This window comes from Ambystoma mexicanum, chromosome 7p (genome assembly GCF_040938575.1).
Source record: "Ambystoma mexicanum isolate Mex_15411 chromosome 7p, UKY_AmexF1_1, whole genome shotgun sequence".
Lineage (NCBI taxonomy): Eukaryota > Metazoa > Chordata > Amphibia > Caudata > Ambystomatidae > Ambystoma > Ambystoma mexicanum.
In genome coordinates, this window is record NC_090939.1 from 815,455,877 (window position 1) to 815,473,937 (window position 18,061).

The window sequence follows — 18,061 nt, forward strand, 5'->3', positions numbered from 1 at the left end:
TTTGAAAAAGAAATATTTTTCCTCTAAGGTTTTAAAAAAAAGCCCCCACATCTTCCAGCGACTTCACAACACTACGAGGAATTGTAGGCAAATGGAAAGGATACAAAAAGAAAAACGTCAGTACCTGTATAAAATATAAAATCACAGAAAACGCGGTTAACTCAAACCAGGAAGATAAATACAACACAACCACCATGCCCCGTGAAAGACAGCTGGGAAGTGGAAAGGAAATAGGTACAAAGGGCCCGTTACAGCTACCTCAAGCCTTGTGAAGAGGGGTTCAAGCCTATGTGGCGACTTTTGCTGTCAATGACTGGCTGCACTTCCAGCATTCCTACAGGTTTAGAGGAGTTAGAGAAAGTCTTCCAGCCACGTCTACAGTAAACCGAAACACAGTGTACTTATATAACAGACCTCTTCTAAGCGGAATATCTGGTGCTGTAGTTTTCCTTCTTTTGCTGGAGTATAATATGAGGCCTACTCTCTATCCCACATCACATGCTCTCGAGCCCAGACAGAATGTTAAGGTAACTTTGTTAGTTTGAGAAATTCGATTACTTAAAGGGACCTCACGCCGGATGGACGAGCCTCAGCACATACCTGCTCCTGAAGGAAGAGGTCATTGGCCAGGTGCACAATCCGGTCCACGTGGATGATCCCTCCAATGCTGGTCACCTCCATGTCTGACAACAGGGTGAGGACGAGAATGGATTCAACCAGCAATTGCCTGTACTCCGGCTGCGGGACGTGGTTCAACACAGTTTCCACATGGACCGCAAATTTAATTTCGCAGGGGGTCATCTGGAGATGGGCAGAGGGAGGTAAACGGAAAAAGATTACTTGAACGGGATGCACTGTAACCACATCGAAGGATGTGGCATACGTCTCTCATGCATGTTGAATAGATGCTTTATGCACAAAAGTGCACTCTTTCACTCTGTCAAATCAGCTGAAAATCCCAAATAGCAGCCAATAGCTGAAAACAACAGTTCTATATTTTCTGATAGGATGTAGCACTTGCACTTTCGTTGCTGCTGTTATAGCTAGCTGCACCCTCCGTATCATATACCGATCTAGTGCTCTCTCTTCCTCCCTCTCTCTCACTCTATTGTCTTTGTCTCTATGGGGTAAGAGTTGCGCTGTCAGGTGCACACTTACTAGAACCACCAGTTGGAGTAGCTAAAGTAGCTATGGACATGCCCTACTGCCCCTACTTTTAAACCTCAGAGAGAGCCAGAAACGGGCTTGACATTATCTGCATGGTCTTTTGCAAAATTGCTACTCATCAGGATGTCTTATCATGTTCTCCCCTTCCAAGTCTTCTCTTAACTCATACCTGTCAAACTATCATACTAGGGTTTGGTTCCAAATGAGAGCGCAATCTGACATGACCACAGCAGATGGGGTTCATGGGCATCATAGAAAACGCCCAGTGCCCTTTAGTCAAACGACCATCTCTGAGATGACAACAGGGACGTCATTTCACCAAAAGGCCTGGGGTAGTGGAAGTGACATCACGCAAACTTTCACCTCTGATGACATCACAGGAAGTGTTATTTGACCCTATCCCAAAGTGACATCACAGAATATGATTGAACACAACCTTTCACCCCTTGCAAAAAACAGTAAGTGGCATCACATAGCATTGTTCCTAAGTACACTACGAAAAATATGGTTACGATATAACTGATATACATTTCATACAAGAATGGATCGCCACAAGAATCATTAATATTACTTTGCATAGACCCATATTACCAAATTACTGTGAATGCAAGCAGACTTTCAAGGCCAAATGATAATCATGTCTTATTTTATAGCACTTACGCTTAAGCGCTTTATATAGAACAAACATACATACAATATCACCCAAGCTGTGTTGGTACTCATTTGATGAAAGACTAGTTGGCTGTGGAGAGATTTGAACCACCAACCTGCAGATCACACAGATTGCAGCAGCAAGCACTCAACAAACTGAGCTATCTTACCCGCTATAGCCATTTTACCAGCTATAGTAAAATGGGCAATTACATGTCTGAATTATCGCAGTCATAAAGCAAATTACACTCTGTCAAGGATACCATTACACTGGTAACTAAGATTTAACGGAAGGTCAGTTCATATGCAGGTCTGGTGCAAAGTTGGCCACATGTCAAGCCAGCTTGGATCTACTTTTCAGGCTTCAGAGGTTGGCAAAATACATACCATTGGGAGGGTTCATAACTGTGTATTAAAGTATTTAGAGTAGCATAGGGAAAGCAGCACATTCACACGACATCCCTTACTCTGGGCACTCATTGCCTTATACATGCAAACAAACATCCTGAACAGCATGCCAGGGGGATGGGAAAGATAGACACATTACAACACTTGATGAGCTATGGCCAAACATTTCTACACTTTACACAAGCTTGTAGGCACAACGATTTTGTTGAGGGACCAAGGACACAGAGATGGAATAAAACATGCTATAACTGCAACTTGCGAAAAGCAAAATACATAGTCTGAAATGGATGCTTATTGTACTCTAAATGCTTTTTGGACGTTTTCATCTGCATTGTGAATTTGACGTTTCTAAGAACAGACTAAATCAGTGACTCGCCCCCTGAGGTGTGCCTGGAATCCAACTCTAATGAGTCTAGCAATTATTGCATAGAATTCCAGAAAGGCAAATTATTTGTTATTCCTATTCTTTCTTATTTAGGGTCACTGCTCAAAGTGTTACACTTGTGGAACACCGTTTTTTTAAGATGCCTGAACAAGAAAGCCAGCCACTCCAGATAAAAAGAACCACATGGCGCTGGCCACAGCCCAAGAGCTTCCATTAAATTATTTTTTAAACGTGTTTTAAAAAACTTTTTAGGCTTAGCAAGGGAGACCACAGGGGTAGCAAGGGATACCTCAAGGGTCACAGTTGCGACCCCTGGGACGACCCAAATGATGTCCCTGCCAATCATTTGTAAAGGAATTAATTTGATTTTGGCAAAGTGGCTAACATCCTTAAGCCTTCTAGCGAGGTTTGGGTTTTGCAATCTGCATCAATTCAAGCTATCTTAATAGTTTCTCTCCATTCAAGGTTATATATGCATGCTGCCATTGGTTAATTAGTACCCGGTGAGGAGGGCGGTGTCAGCCTCCCAACCAATGAGGAGGCTCAGAACGGGGTCTTTACCAAACAGTACAGACCCCGTTCCAAGTCTCCGCAGAGCAGAGGGCCGCCATCTTCCCTCATGGGAATCGGGTAAGTGCGCTCCCCTCCGACCCTGCGTGCCTAACCCCCCACACCGCTGTGCCACATATTTAGCCCACCAACCCCACCCCACTTACCTTGTGCTTCGTTGTCCTTTGCCGGTGTCGGGAACAGTAATGTTGCCAGTGCATCTCCGACTCTCGTATGGCCGCCAACGAAAGGGAGAAGGGACTACATGTGGTTCCCTTCTTCCCGATCCATGGTGGCCATCTTTTTTTGGAGTGTTATCGCAAGTTGAGAAACGGCAAACACACTGTTTCTTAACTTGTGATAAAAACACTATTAGTAACCCGGTAAAACGTGCCGGGGTACTTGTAGCAATATAACATTTACAGGGTGGCACTACCAGTCAGGTAAATGACCTGCTGCTCGGGTTATATTGCCTAAGTGGTTTATCATATTCTGAAATTATTACTCAGATTATGGACACCACAACAAAGTATCAGCCTAGGTGACGTAACACAAAAGCATGGAATTCTCAGGCAGTATTTGAGGCCACAGAATCAGTAGTTGAGTGTAATGCCAGCCCTTTAGCCTGGATACCCTAGTCAGATTTATCTCCACAGGAGGAAGGATCATGTCTGAATTAATGAAGGCCATACACTTGGTGCTTTTCCAAGCAAGCGACCGTCAAATTAACTATTTATTGCTACAATGTTCTAAGAATTTACAATGTTTCTAATATTTATGTGGTCCACTATTATTTTTGTGGTCACCCAGGCAGCAACAAATCGCTGATAAAACTGCAGCAATATCTAATGCGGGGAAATATTCTCTGGTCTACACCACAAGGTGGCAGACTGGACTTGTATGTTAAACTCCAGAGTATTGAAGTTGCGCCTGCCAACGGCCATGTCCTCTTCATGCCCACTGTCCTATTCATGTATGTCTCTTCATGCCACACCTGCAAACTAAACTAAATATGCAGTGGGAGACTGTACTGTGCTTCAAAAATGGTGATCTGAAGACCAATTATAGCTTTCCTATGTCTATCATAATCATCAGCCTGTAAGTAAAGGAACAATGGGTATTTTTTATTCTCTCTTGGCTGACTCCAGCTTGGTTTGGAGTTTTGATATATTCAACAGCCTTTCGGCACTCTAAAAGACCTTATTCTAAGACACTCCCCCTCTCAGATGGTAAGGACATGTTTACCTTCTGCTAGTCGTTACCGGGCACTTTGGAATATATGTCGCTCCTCATCCAAAAATCGTGGGCAGCAGGCTCTTTCAAGAGTTAATTAAAAACAAGCCAGGATTCTGTTGGTCAGCTGGCTTTTAGAACAAAGTCTTATTGAAGAAATAATGTACATTCTGAGGGCCCTTAAAGGCCCTCACCCAAGTTAAAAGGCTGAACGAAGTGAGGGTCTTCAGCAAAGTACAAGGAACGCTGCCACCTGGTATTAGCCAGAAGAAAAGGGAGGCACTATTGCTAATGGCCCCACAGGGTAAGTCCTGAGGTGTTAAGGACATTAGAAAGATACAAAAATACAGGCCACAGCAAGCATGTGGCTGTGGAGTCAGGGATCGTAGAAAAAAGTGGCCACCATGGAAATGGAACACAGGAGCACTTCTTCCATTTCCATACTCCACTGAGTGGGGAGCCAGTGTGCCACAGGGGTTTGAGAGGTAAGCAAGATCCCGAGTAGTGGCATCACGGGAGAAGGGAAGTTAAGGTAGGGGGAGATGGCAGGAGAGGAAGGAGTCCGGGTGTGTTAGGTCAGAAATCCCTTTCAGAGTTTCCTTTTACTAACTTGATGAGTCTCCCAAATGCGTTGCTATCTTTTTCGTTTCCAGACATTCTTTTAGCTGTCAGAGGTACTCTAGCTGCAACTCATATATGGAGTGCTGCCATTACTAGCCCATATGGCTAGATTGTCAGGCTTTCATCTCGAACACCCCTTTTTGTCCCTGAGTGAGTTTTCTAAAAAATAAACTCTTTTAGGGAATAGGTTGGTGGCAGCTGCCTAACCCCACCTTTTTGTGTGTTTAACCAGGGAGATGCTGGAGATTGATTGATGAAAACATATTTGGAAGAAGCAGGAAAGATGTGACGACTGAGGAACCTGCTGCTTCTGTACTGGCTTTACTCCTGAACCTCCCATAGAGTCACTCTGCCTCTCTGTGCTGGTGGAACATAGACTCAAGCTCTTCTTCGTCTTCTACCAGCCTCCGGTGCTGGAACATCTATGCCGGCAGCCTTTGGTGCCCTTCTGAAGTTGTGTTGTCTCTGTACCTTCTGGTGGAGTCCCTCGGACTCTCCAGCTGGATGGTTGCCACCTCTTTCACTCATGGCACCTGAAGCTAAAATCTACTTTCAGTTTCACTATAGCCAAAAGTTAACGATTGTCTGTATCATATTGCTTCCTATGGTAAAACATTTCCTAGTTTCTAAAATTCCCTAGAACGTCAGCTGACTGTTAGTAACCAGTTTAAGTTCCTTTTTCCCCATGGAATCTAGGAGTTTTTAAAGCATTCCTTGTTTTTTTAATACTTACTTGTAATTTTATATTTCTTTTATTATGATTACTCACAGTATTTTACCCATTTAAAAGCCTTGCAACTAGTACAAGTTATACTAAACTGTATTATATGTGTCCTACTATTTTAAAATGTTTGTTGGTCTCTTCTGGACCCTGTACTGCTTTATATTCTATTTATTAAAGTAATTTGCCTTCTGCAGATACTTCTTAACACATACGTATAATAAAGAGTATATGTTTCAATAAGTATACAGTATGACATTACCTTTATTGTTTGCTTGTCAGTGACTGGCTGTACCTTCTATCAGTCCTCTCCCCTTCTTAGAGTGAAGCCATACTGCTCTGTCACGTTACCATTGTGAGAGCTTGGATCAACTTGGTTGAAACCCTGCAAAGCTGCTATAAGTTTGTCTTCCTGAAATCCTCAACAGAGAACTTCAACAAGGCTGAACAGCAAAAGGGCGTGGCAGCCAGCAGTAAGGAAGGAGGGGTTTGATCAGTAAATATATCCAGCATTCCTAAGCTGTTGATTATCTGCCAAACGTTGACAGCATCCTAACTTCAAAGGATGCACATTTGGAATTCGTTTTACTGCTTTTATATTTTCAACAGGACTAATGATTCCAATCATTAATTGGTGCACATCGGCCAACCATGAAGGCCCTGCTCAGTTTGCTCTGGCGGTCTTGTTATCTCTAAGCACTGAACAGCTAAATTTACTCAAACAGTCCATAGTTCTTCTGTCACCAGGGAATAGAGGGAAGCATGGAATTACAAGCAATTCTGTGCAGCCCAAACAGTAGTTGTCTGCTTGCTTCTTTCTTGTCTCATGTGGCAGGGTGCAAAGCCCAGATTTTTTAAATTTGTATTAATACATAAAATGATGCAGGTAATTCCATCTCCAAAAGGGTAATCTGCTAACCAGATTCCCCTTTTCGTCAACTCCATGCCAAAAACGAGTGCATATGCCCTGCTGCAGCAGTAGCCTGATCCGCAGTGTCTGCTCTACTCATGGAATAGCGCCGGTTCAAAGGTCACAAGATGCCCACTCAACAGCCACAGCAACAGTCAAACCTCTGCAGGGTAGGGGCAGCATTTAGGATAAGCCCCCCTGAACCAAAACTATGATGATCATAAATAAACCATGCTGGTGGCAGGGTTAATTTTAAATTAAGCTATGAGTGAGTTTAGGCATGGTGCAGAATACTACTTATGATCATGGCCACAACATCCCAATTGATACCGCAAATGTGTCCGCTCCTGTGAGTCAGGTCTGCTGTGGAAGGTTATGTGTGTTCTGGTTAGCCAGGTGGAGACTGTCAAATGGCAGTTCAGGAACCTGGAGGACCGGGCCTCTTCTTTGATCTCTTTGTGAGGGCAGGTAACAGCTTCCACCACACAGCAGGCAGCTGTCCTGGGTGTGGGCATCAAAGAAGCACACCCATCCAAAAGGAGTAGAATCATACCCGGGTGAAGCATCTCTAAGAGCCTTTGTTCTTAGTGAGAAGGGAGTGGGTAGAATTAGAGTACATTACATTACATTACATTTGTTAAGCGCACTATTGACCCTTAGGCATAAAGGCGCTGACAAACAAAAAGACATATAGCACAAAAGAGGGCAGGCTTAGAGATGAAAGATCATAAAACTCCTCAGCAGGTTATTCCACTATCCCCTATTTGGAAACATCCTTATGTTCCCAAGATCAGACAAATATGTCTTCAGTTCCTTCTTGAACGATGCAAGAGAGGAGTGACTCCTCAAACTTGAAGGAAGGTTGTTCCAGAGCGAGGGGGCACTCACCCCAAATGCTCCCTTTTCTGCCTTCGTTGTTTTACATCTTGGCTGTATAATTTGATTAGAGAAATCAGATCTCAGAAAACGTACATTACTCTTAGACATTATATACTGCTGTAAATACTCAGGCATTACTTGAAGCTGGCATTTGAAAACAATAACCAGTACTCTAAAATGAATCCTGGCTTCAATAGGTAGCCAGTATAGAGAGCATCTGGCTACTGTTACATGGCTATGCCTTGGAAGTCTAAGAACCAATCTAACCGCCCAATTCTGGGCTACCTGCAGTCAAAGCAGCTCTTTTTGATTAATGCCCCGCAGGAGGCTGCAACAATAGTCCAATTTGGCACCTATAATTGCCCTGGCTATGGTCTCTGCACTTTCCTGTGAAATCATGGGCCTCAGATGAGCCAAAAGTCTGATATAATAGACTACCCCTGCCACCACTGATGAAACATGGGCTTTCATGCTTAATGTCGAGTCCAAGATCACTCCTAAAATGTTTGTCTTAGATAAAGTAGGCCGGAGTGCTCTGGCCAATGGAAGGAGATTTCACCATCTTGTGTCTCTGGCTCTCTTGAGCCAAAGCTCCCTGTTCTACCGCACCAAACCGGTCGCTCCTTGTTCACTGCACCTTGAATGAGGGGGAAGGTGCTGTCTTGTGTGCTCCAACACCAATCTGAGAACTATCACTTGCACTTCGAACCAGCTTGATGCTGCATTGTGCCCAAGCTAAGCCTGTCACCTGCTAGGCCAGAATCGACTGCTCAACCAGGACCTAAATCGAATTAATGGCGAGTCACACGCCGGCTCTCAACAGGGGATACAACCATGGCTCGAACCAGTAATCCGTTAAACGGCAACCTGCACATCGACGCCCCCAAGATCACCACTTTGACGACCGCTGCCGGCCGACTTCAACCGTTGGAGCCTCACGCATCGACCCCTCTCAGCGGCTAAAGCTCGACACGGCCTGGCCCAACTGCAAAGAGATCTTGAAACCGCCCTGACCAGCATTTTTGGGAGCACCGCTTCAACTGCACAGAGCGACTGCATTCACCCCTACTCAATGCCTGCATGATGCTTGGGCCCCCATGATCCAACATGCCCGAACTGAGCTTCATCTGCTTGAATCAGTGTTCGACACCGGGTCCGACTCCGTCAACCCACCCAAAACAGACTCCAAACTGCCGCCTCGGTACACTTGGGCCCTAGAGACTGGTTAGGTCACAGTTCCACCTGTTTTACAAAACATATCCTTTTCGTGGCCAGTAACTTACCTACCACCCCTGCAACCAGGCTCAGAGTGCTACTTTACTCAGTCTGTTGCATATTCTCTGTGCCTCCTTCGGGGTGAGTTTTTTGTGCAGTATTTCCTATTCGTTCTATTGCAGATGGTGTCTTTAATTAAAGTATATATATTCTTTTAGAAGCTTGATTGGACATTCCCTTTATTTTGGATTGTGTTACTGTGTTGTTTGAGCCACTAATGGTTCACTTTCACACCCCTCTTAAGTGCATAGACTTCCCTCGGCGCACGTTACCACAAAAGGCAAAGGAGGTATATCTCTTAACTGTCCCTGTTGTACCTTTATGATTGTGTTGGGTTTTGGTTTGTAGAAGTATGAGGGATGAGTGGGCCATTTTACCACTACACATCCTTGTACTCCTGCAAAGCAGAATCCAATTTGTCACACTTTTGCTTTCAACATTCCCAGATTTAGGGGATCAATTGCCATTCAAATAATGACCTCCTGTCTTCAATTCACAGGAGCTAAATTATGAGTATAATGTTTTAAAGACATCTAAACCACACGTCACACATGTTTGCTATTACCACACATTTGATAAATAATTTAACATTAGATAATTGTATTTCTTTCAGATTGGAAAGTCTAAGCAAATTTCAGTGTAATGTTTTTGGATCTCTGCATAACACTGAGTTAGGAGCCAATTCCTAACTTACAAACAATCAAAATATTGTTTTTACAAGGTTAAAAACATGCATCTAAAGAAAGCAAAATAACTCAACTGACTTTCCACTAGCCAGAAAAGAAACATCCATTGCCAATTGGCTGATTTAAAAATGAGGACTCAATGGGGTATCCCATAAATCTTTTTTCATTGCTACTGCAGCAAAATGTATTTGAATGGTCAATAGGTAACTTTTGTTGCACCGAATTCCAATAGTTGCCTGTGGATGCATAATAGCACGTTTTGGGACTTGAAAGAGGAAAGAATTAATGGGTGCCGTGGCTGTTCATAGAACAACGTGCTTATGGTTTGAGATGTCATGTCTTCCTCTGTGGGAGTCTAGAGTGCCCAGGATAACATATGGTCTAAGGGCAAAAAAGAACCACTTTTTTAGAAGGTACACAGCAATTCCAATGGCATTAAAACGATTAACAGTCATATATCTTTTTAATTATGGATCTGATTACACACCATTTCATTCACTTTCAATTTGTGGGATTCGATGTATCAACCAAATGGAAAACCTTGATTGTAAAAGTAGTGAGAATGTGAAATATAGGAGGAGTCTTTCAATTTTTAATGTAATCAATTATTCACTTTCAGCACTGAAATGAAATCTAACGGAATTTGATCACAAGTAGAGTACCTTTAGATTTTTGTCCACAATATAACTGTAAAGCAATTTTTTGGCAAAGTGGCACAATGTTACCCAACTTGCTTTGAAATGGTCAAAGTGTTCGACAAACAGAAGTGTCATATGTGATGTCATTATGTAGAGAAATTAATATAATGTTCTTGAGGCCTGACATCCATATGGACCCCTGAGTAATTTGAGATCAGAAATTGTGGAGTCTCCCTTTTTTTGCACCAACTTTGGAAATATATTTTTTTAAATTCCAAGATAATTAACAAATAAAATGGTTGTGCCTTTGGGGTGGATGCTATGTTTTGGAAGACTCTTATGTTCTCTGACCACTTTTGATGAATGGTGTATGTTAGGGGAGTTTTCCCAAAGTCCACTTGAGGTAAGACTTCATAAAACTATCCCTTGGCATAGAGGTCCCCAACTCTAAGTATCAGTCAATACTACTCAAGGAACCTTGGTAGAGTGGCAGAGCAGTCAGGCTTATCATAAGAGGAAGATGTGAGCTGTAGGTAAGTACTGTGAAACCAGCTGGTGCAGTAGTCTAAAGAAACGCTTACAAAAATAATGTTTTATTAAAATATATAATTTATTATATTTACACCAAGAATGCATTAAAATACTTAGATCACTTAACCAACACACATGCAAATTCTTAAATATACTTTTCAAAGTCCACTGCTTCAATGCTAGTTGCTTGCGTTACAATTATTAGAGTTTGACACTAATGACAGTTCTACCGAATTATCGATACTACCACACACTTGCGGTAAGACAAAGATATACAGTAATTGTATTTAGTTAGCTAAACCACATTTGATAAAGTCTTTTAGGAAGGAAACATGTTGGTTAGTTAAACAGTAGCAGAGCTTAACATTCTAGAGACACTTTCTTGGCAAACTAACGCTTTTCAAGTCCAATCCATAACTATATGAAAAAGTCAGTTTGGAGTGGATTCAAGGACTTAAGAAGCAGCAGAACAGCAAAAGTTCCTCAGGATACTTTTAGTCCCTTAGGAAAAGATACTAGTAGACTGAACACACAATGATGGAGATGCTGCAAAAGGACTCGCTAAAGGGACATAAGCCGGCATCTTGGGTCTGAGGTATGAGTGGACACCTCTTCACGCACTCCAACACTCAGGAGTTACTTCTTGGTTCAAGGTAAGCAATACCTTTCACCCCACAGTACCTTAGGTTAGAAGAAATGCTTGTAGCTGGATTCTTTCCTCTGTGCAGCAGTGACGGATCCGTTCTCCTGATTCCTCGGTTTGGTGACGAAAGGAAGGACTCTGAATGGAATGTCTCTACAGCAGTCTCGAGAGAGAGAGGACCTTTGGCACAGATTTATTCGGTCTCCTTGGTCAGTATGTGGTTTTGGCACCTTTTTCTCAGCACCAACAAAGGAGAGTATTTGCCCGGTTGATCTTCTTTAATTCTGGGGTCATGCACTCTAGTGAGGGGACTCAGATGAGTTGGATTGTGTTTCTGGAGCTTCAACCAAAGCTCAGCAAAGACTTGGATGGATGCGGCCTCTCAGAGACATAGCACTGCAAATGGGTCGGAGGTCTCCTGGTATTCATGGTTAGCAGCTCTGGAAAGATACAGCACCTTAGGAGATGGCACAAAGTGCAGAACATCTCAGGGCTCGTTGATTCCACCAGCCAAAGGGAAGGAGTCGTCCTCTTTGGACCTCCTCTGTCAAGCAGAAAACGGGGTCAAGACAGCAGGGGACGCTTAACAGCGATACAAAGGGTCTGCAGGCGTCTCTGGTCATCCTCTTCTTTGGTTACTTCAGTTTCCAGTGGTCGACTTCCTTCCACCTCAGGAACCTCACCCTGTATGCAGTTTCTCCACACACTCCTCTGCAATCTCTCTCAGCAATTTAGAGAAAGGGACGGGTGGCTGTCCAATCAGGACAGCCAGCCCCCCAGTGGGCACTGGTTCCATTCAGGCACTCAGGCAGACAAATGGCAGGGGAGTGAAAAACTCCTCCCCCACTTCCTGCCTTCCCAGACACACTGGACCCTAGACAGAGACACCCAAGGGTACCCTCCAAAGTAAAACCACACACACACACATACCTCCCTCTCCCAGAATGATAGAAGAAGGGCAACCACGATAGAAATGGCAAAAAAATGAAGTCACCATGTTAGAACATAGGTGGCTGTATTGTGCACAACTGGGACTGCAAATACAGTCTGCGGTAAAAGAAAATAGCACAATAGTTGGTAGAACAAATCCACTGACACCCGTCATACTATAGGGTTTGTCTATGTAACTAAAACATCACCGGAGCAGAGAGATGAGGGATGTGTTAATCTCTCAGACTATAAAGTTTTAGGAGGGATACAAAGTATCCCTCTATGCTTAAGAACTGTAGTTAGTCATGATGAAGAAAGAATCTAAAAGGAGAACCCAAAGGGTTCCCAGCAACACTGCCCATAACGAGCTGTGTGCTGCAAAAGTTAAACACAGATGCCTTAAAATAGATACGGAGGAAAGTAGACTCCATAGTACAGGTAAACCACAGACATCCGAGTTCCAAAAGTCAGATCAAATAAGAATGAATGAGTGGAAAAGGCTCCACTCATTCAGGATAAAAAGCCCAGCAAACAGTGCTGCAGGTGTCACTAGGAGAGGGGCCTCAGCTTTTCTGCAGTCACTACAATCCCTCATATGGTCATTGATATTTACCAAGCAAAAACTACCATCATCAGGACACACACAACTTCTGGTAAAGCCAAGGTGTACTGTACATTACCTCTCTTGTACTCGAAGAAGGGAGCACATATCCGTCAATGGACAGGCCGTGGCACTAAAAGGAAAGAAGATACAAGAGCAACAAAGAGAAAAGAAATTGTGAATGTTTCTCACATAAAAACAATGACTAGACGAATGACTCCCTAGAACCTTGAGGCAATGTGAGGGGAACAGATGCTAAAGGCAAATTTGCTAACAGCAATCGCAATAGAACACATTAGTTGAATTGGTCCAATCTGATGAACTGAAAAAGGGTAATTGGGAAGTGCACATCAGTGTTTCAAGGGATACTCAACAGAAATAAAAACCTGATTGGTCAGAAAACTCAAAAAACAATCCAGACTAAGCCCAACTCAAACTTAACACGAGTTTCTGACAAAAGAATTCAAGCTGTAAAATTCAGAGAATGCAACCAGTGTTCCAAATATAAGAGGTAACCCATCAAATTAGCTAAGGTAGACTAAATTAGGCCCTAATGTTCGTTCATCATCCAGTCTCTAATGTCAGCTGTCTGGTGCACTATAATTTTCCCCATCAAGGGTTGCACTCATCACAAATCTAAACAAAATAGAGCAATTGAGCTGTAGAGCTCCCTGAAATGGGCACAAATAGAACGCTTGACAGAGGCACGCTATGTGGGATTTATATGGCAAATTGGTGCTCGCACCCCCTGAATCAATATCTCCCTGAAAATCCCGGATATTCTAAACTTGTGTTGCTTGGATTTAATATTCTTATGCTGTGAAGAGCATGGAAATCGAGACAGTTGCTAATTAATACATTTTTGACAAAGAGTAGTTGTAGGGGATTAAACAGGGAAAGGGATTACACAGAATCAGGAAGCCATGGGGCCCATGTATATTGTACACATACATCCTGTACCATTTCAGGCCTAATCCATTTTCAGCTCAACACTGATTTTATTTTAAGAGTCTACTGTCTGCACTAAGCTTTCTTGCTCCTTTTGTGTCCACTTAAAAAGCACAATTATTGAATTGTTTTTTGTGATCCCAGTTTTGGTACTGTGACTACCCTACTAAATGAAATGTATATTTAATATTAGGTACCTTGCAAAATATACAGTTCCCTCCTTCACACTAGATGTTAACATTAAGAAGGACCTGGTTACTCCTTGACTATTCTTGATCTTATGATATATTTAGAGTTACTAGGAATAGCTTGTGATGGTGCCATGCCGAGCAGCCAGGGGGATAGACCGAGTCGTTGCAAGGTGCATACCTCTAAGCACTTTGGATTAAAGGGTTATATAAATTCATTAGAATACAAAATAAGTGACAATCTTTTAGGTATATCTGAAACCACTCAAAAGCTTTGCCATCAGTACGTGATCCTCCGTAACGTGGCCTCCTCCCTACTGCTGACATCCCCATTACCAGAAAAGGAAGGTGGTGTCCTCTCGCTCACTTGCACAAGCTCTGTCTTCCAATGTCAGCCTTCTTCTCATACTTTTCAGGTGCCCAAAGGTTTTCTGAGCTCCATAGACTAGCCTACCCATTCTGGCTGTTGGCTCTTTGATTTTGCTTTTTCTGCTGCACGTCTGCTTATGTGGGGGGCACAGGTAGAAATAAATAAGCAACTTCTTATATTCATTTTACTGGCTCAAAGGGCACTCCATGAGGTCCTGCCCTTTTAGTTATCTCGCCAGGGACCACAACCCTTACTGTGCCATGATGTATTTAAGAAATGCCCAAAATAAAATGAAGGCTTTGGAAATCCCACACGCTTCGGTTAAGATCCAGATAAAATAGCATTTTATTAATAAGGGTGCACCACTGTGGCTCTTGGAACTGCTCCCGAGTTTGGATCTCTTATGAAACCACTGCTTGAACATTGTTGACATTTTTTTTTGCAACATGTAAAAGGTCCAAGTCAGGAGGGATAGCCATAAACTGAGGTCCTTTAACATAAAATATTAACAAAAACCAGAGCGGACTGGCTTTGAGTGCAGGGACTCTGCCCGTTTGTCTCTTGATGCAGCACCCTAAATCCTGAGGTTTTGAATGGAACCATGGTGCAGAGTTCTAGAAAGGACAAACACATGTCTATTGGCATTGAAAATGGTAACTTGCGGAGTTACTAGATTAAATAAAAAGTGTTGTTCTGTCCACTGACAGTGGTCATGTTCTAAATCTCTGGCATCCAAGATGTGAACAACATCCACTTCTGTCATCAAGGAATAGTTCTATCAACAATGCGCAAGGGCATATCATTTATAAGAAACATTGCAATAATGGCAATTCTTCCTTGCCAACATTGTAGCGTTCTGCCATTAATCCCACCCAATTTCTCCTATTGCTTCATCTTGGGCGGCTGCTCACTGTACATGATACTATGGATCTGATTCAAGGCTGAAAGGTGACACTCTAGGCACAGAAGGCACATGGTCCCGCAGGCTGGACTTCCTGTTAGTTGAGCTCTAAAATAAATATAATGCGGAACAGTCATACATAAGACATTTACACATTAAATGTACACCATTTTTGTTAATTTGTATGGCAGAGAGAGGGTGCGATAGTAAGTTATAATTCCGCCTTGCTCTTTCCCTTCGCCATACAAATACTTGAGGCGTTGCGACAGAATGTATTTTCATGCTGGAGCAAAAGCTGGGGATTCCTATGGAATATGCCTGCCTTTTACACCTGTAAAAAGCAGACTGGCTCCATAAGAATCCATTGTAAACACTGCCTGCCATGCGTAAATGGCATGCGTTTTACTGATTTCACAGTTTAAAATTACACAGTGGGGACCTTTATACGCCAAAGTGTAAACGTAACAGGTGCCCTACTTGTGAGAACTCACAAATGAGCTCTATCAAAAACACATTGCTTTATTATGCATAGCTACACATTCCAGTTATTCTTAATGTAGACAGTCACTCATCCAACATTCTCCAAGCTGTCACTCATTCACAGATGCCAACATTCTACAAGCAAGCAGGGATAACCACCAGGGCAAAGACAATAGACAACTCGCCATGCATCTTACCCATTCAAAAGATACCACACCTCCCTCCTTTTCACAGTACAGAAAGGGAGTCAGATTCACACCATACCTCTGTACACACTCATACAATCACATCACATATCAGAGCACAACTGTAGGGATGGGTGGAAGCAATGTGAAGAAAATTACCCTTAACCTGTAAGTACTAAAGAATAAGAAGCACAGCAGCAGACACAACGTCACACCCTCACAACAGTGCCCTTAGGGACCTGTTCAAGCAACGTGAGCCCTGCCCTTCACTGATACAGGCGTCACACACCCCAAACCAACTCTAAACAAAGGAATTATCATACTGGCACAAATAGGGATCACGCCAACATCCACCTCTAGTCCTAGACAGAGAATGGCCACAACCACATTGGCAGGCCGCTTGACCCCCAACATCAAAAGGGTGCAAAGCCCAACACACCCATCCTTCGGGACACTGAAGGACTAAACAAGAACAAATTACCACACAGGAGCCCACCAAAATGAAGCACCAAGCAAGCCAAACACTAAGAAGGGCTCACAGCAACACCCACCTCCAGGATGTGGAACAGGAGCCACCATGATCAAAGTGGCTGGTCCCATGACCCATATTGAGAGAACTCTGCAAGTGGCACAAGAGTACCCCTAAAGAACAAGGTACCAAAATACAGTTAAGAGGGGTGGAGAAAAACAAACCAAACACAATTAGCTGACTGAGAGGGAGAACACACCCTGAAGTAGTGGAGACAGTCCCTCATAAAGTGACAAAGAGGATTACATCTCACATCCCAAACAATCTTAATGACGAAACCCAAATGGAAGAGTTTAAATCAAACCAAGCAGCACTCATCAGAGCGCCACAATGATAAACATCAACATCATACGAAGTCCAGAGTAGGTTATTGATAGATTGTCTAGCTAACTAACCAACATGCAGAGTATGCAGCAAATAATTTCTAACCCTGGATATGTGCAATCATAAACGAGTATAATTGTGTCAAAAGGAAGTGGGTTAGGCCACAACAGATGGCCACACACTCAACACGACAATGGCCCACAGGCAATGGAGGACACCACAACTGATCTGCCCCCACCATAAAACATGGCATTCTCACATAGGCCACAGGGGATTTTACTTACCACTCGAGCACACATACTGGCCCCACGAGGACTCATCCTTCTACCTTAACCAAACACAAGGAACCAGAGGCGCGATCTATCTTCCTTTAGCAACCCCCCATATTTTCCATTAATGCCAAACCTCATAACTGTTGATATTGGTTTCTGAATTAGTAGTGTTCCTCTTTTCCCATTTGTTACAATGTACTTACTTTTTGAAGAATTTTCCAGACTTTTTGATAAAACCCCACAGGGACTCGGTTAATGGCACCATCAAGTCTTCTCCTTCGCAGCCACTGGCCACTTCGCTCGTCCCAACCAAGATGTGTCCCACCAGAGCCAGTAGGAGATAGTGTGCCACTTGGAGAAGAAGGGCTATTGCACCTCTGTAAAATGATAGAACACCTTCTAAAAGTTATCCATAACATTCGAAAATTCAAACAAAAAAACCTGTACTAAATTCCATCTTTACAGACTTACTTTGTACTATCCTTAAGCCTTCCCTCAGCAGCTTTCATACTCGTTTGAACCTATCTGCCTCTTTGCAGTCCCACTATAGTCATGTGGACCTGGTAACAACTTTTGATTATCTGTGTTTCTAATATGTAGAGGCTGTGCACCATTGGCTAACAAAAGTGCCTCCTCAAGAGTTCAGAAACAATTAATGTCGACAAGCACAAGACAGGTGCTCAGAAACTGCTCTTATCACATGCCACTCTTAATCTTAAAGCACTTCAAAATCAGTGGCTAAGTTGTTAGGGATGTTTGGAGCCGCACATTTGCTTCCTACGACTTCAGTTCATACAGGTATATTCACAAATTACCATATTAAACAGTACAACTGCATTAAACAGCACCACTGTTTCTCATGCAGGGTAGATGAGAAGTTCAGCTGAGCAATCCAGCTTTTCAAGCTTTTGAAGGTCTATGTTCATTGCACTCTTTAGACATGTAGAGAGTGGGAGAGCCATCCATACCTTTAGAGATTGTTTGTAAAGTTGAACTATGTGTTTATACAAGATCTTAGTCGTCCGTTTACCATTGG

The 18,061-nt window shown here is 42.9% G+C and overlaps 1 protein-coding gene across 4 annotated transcripts in view; it reads right to left on the minus strand.

The window, feature by feature from the left end:
* The window catches only part of PHKA2 (phosphorylase kinase regulatory subunit alpha 2), an 840,998-nt gene that overhangs the window by 10,447 nt on the left and 812,490 nt on the right, over window positions 1-18,061 (minus strand). For all 4 annotated transcript variants that reach the window (XM_069636956.1, XM_069636954.1, XM_069636955.1 and 1 more), the window contains 3 exons: window positions 17,229-17,402; window positions 12,908-12,961; window positions 601-801 (listed from right to left, as the gene is read on the minus strand). In XM_069636956.1, the coding sequence (XP_069493057.1) occupies window positions 601-801; window positions 12,908-12,961; window positions 17,229-17,402 (429 nt within the window). The remainder of the gene's footprint in view (window positions 1-600; window positions 802-12,907; window positions 12,962-17,228; window positions 17,403-18,061) is intronic.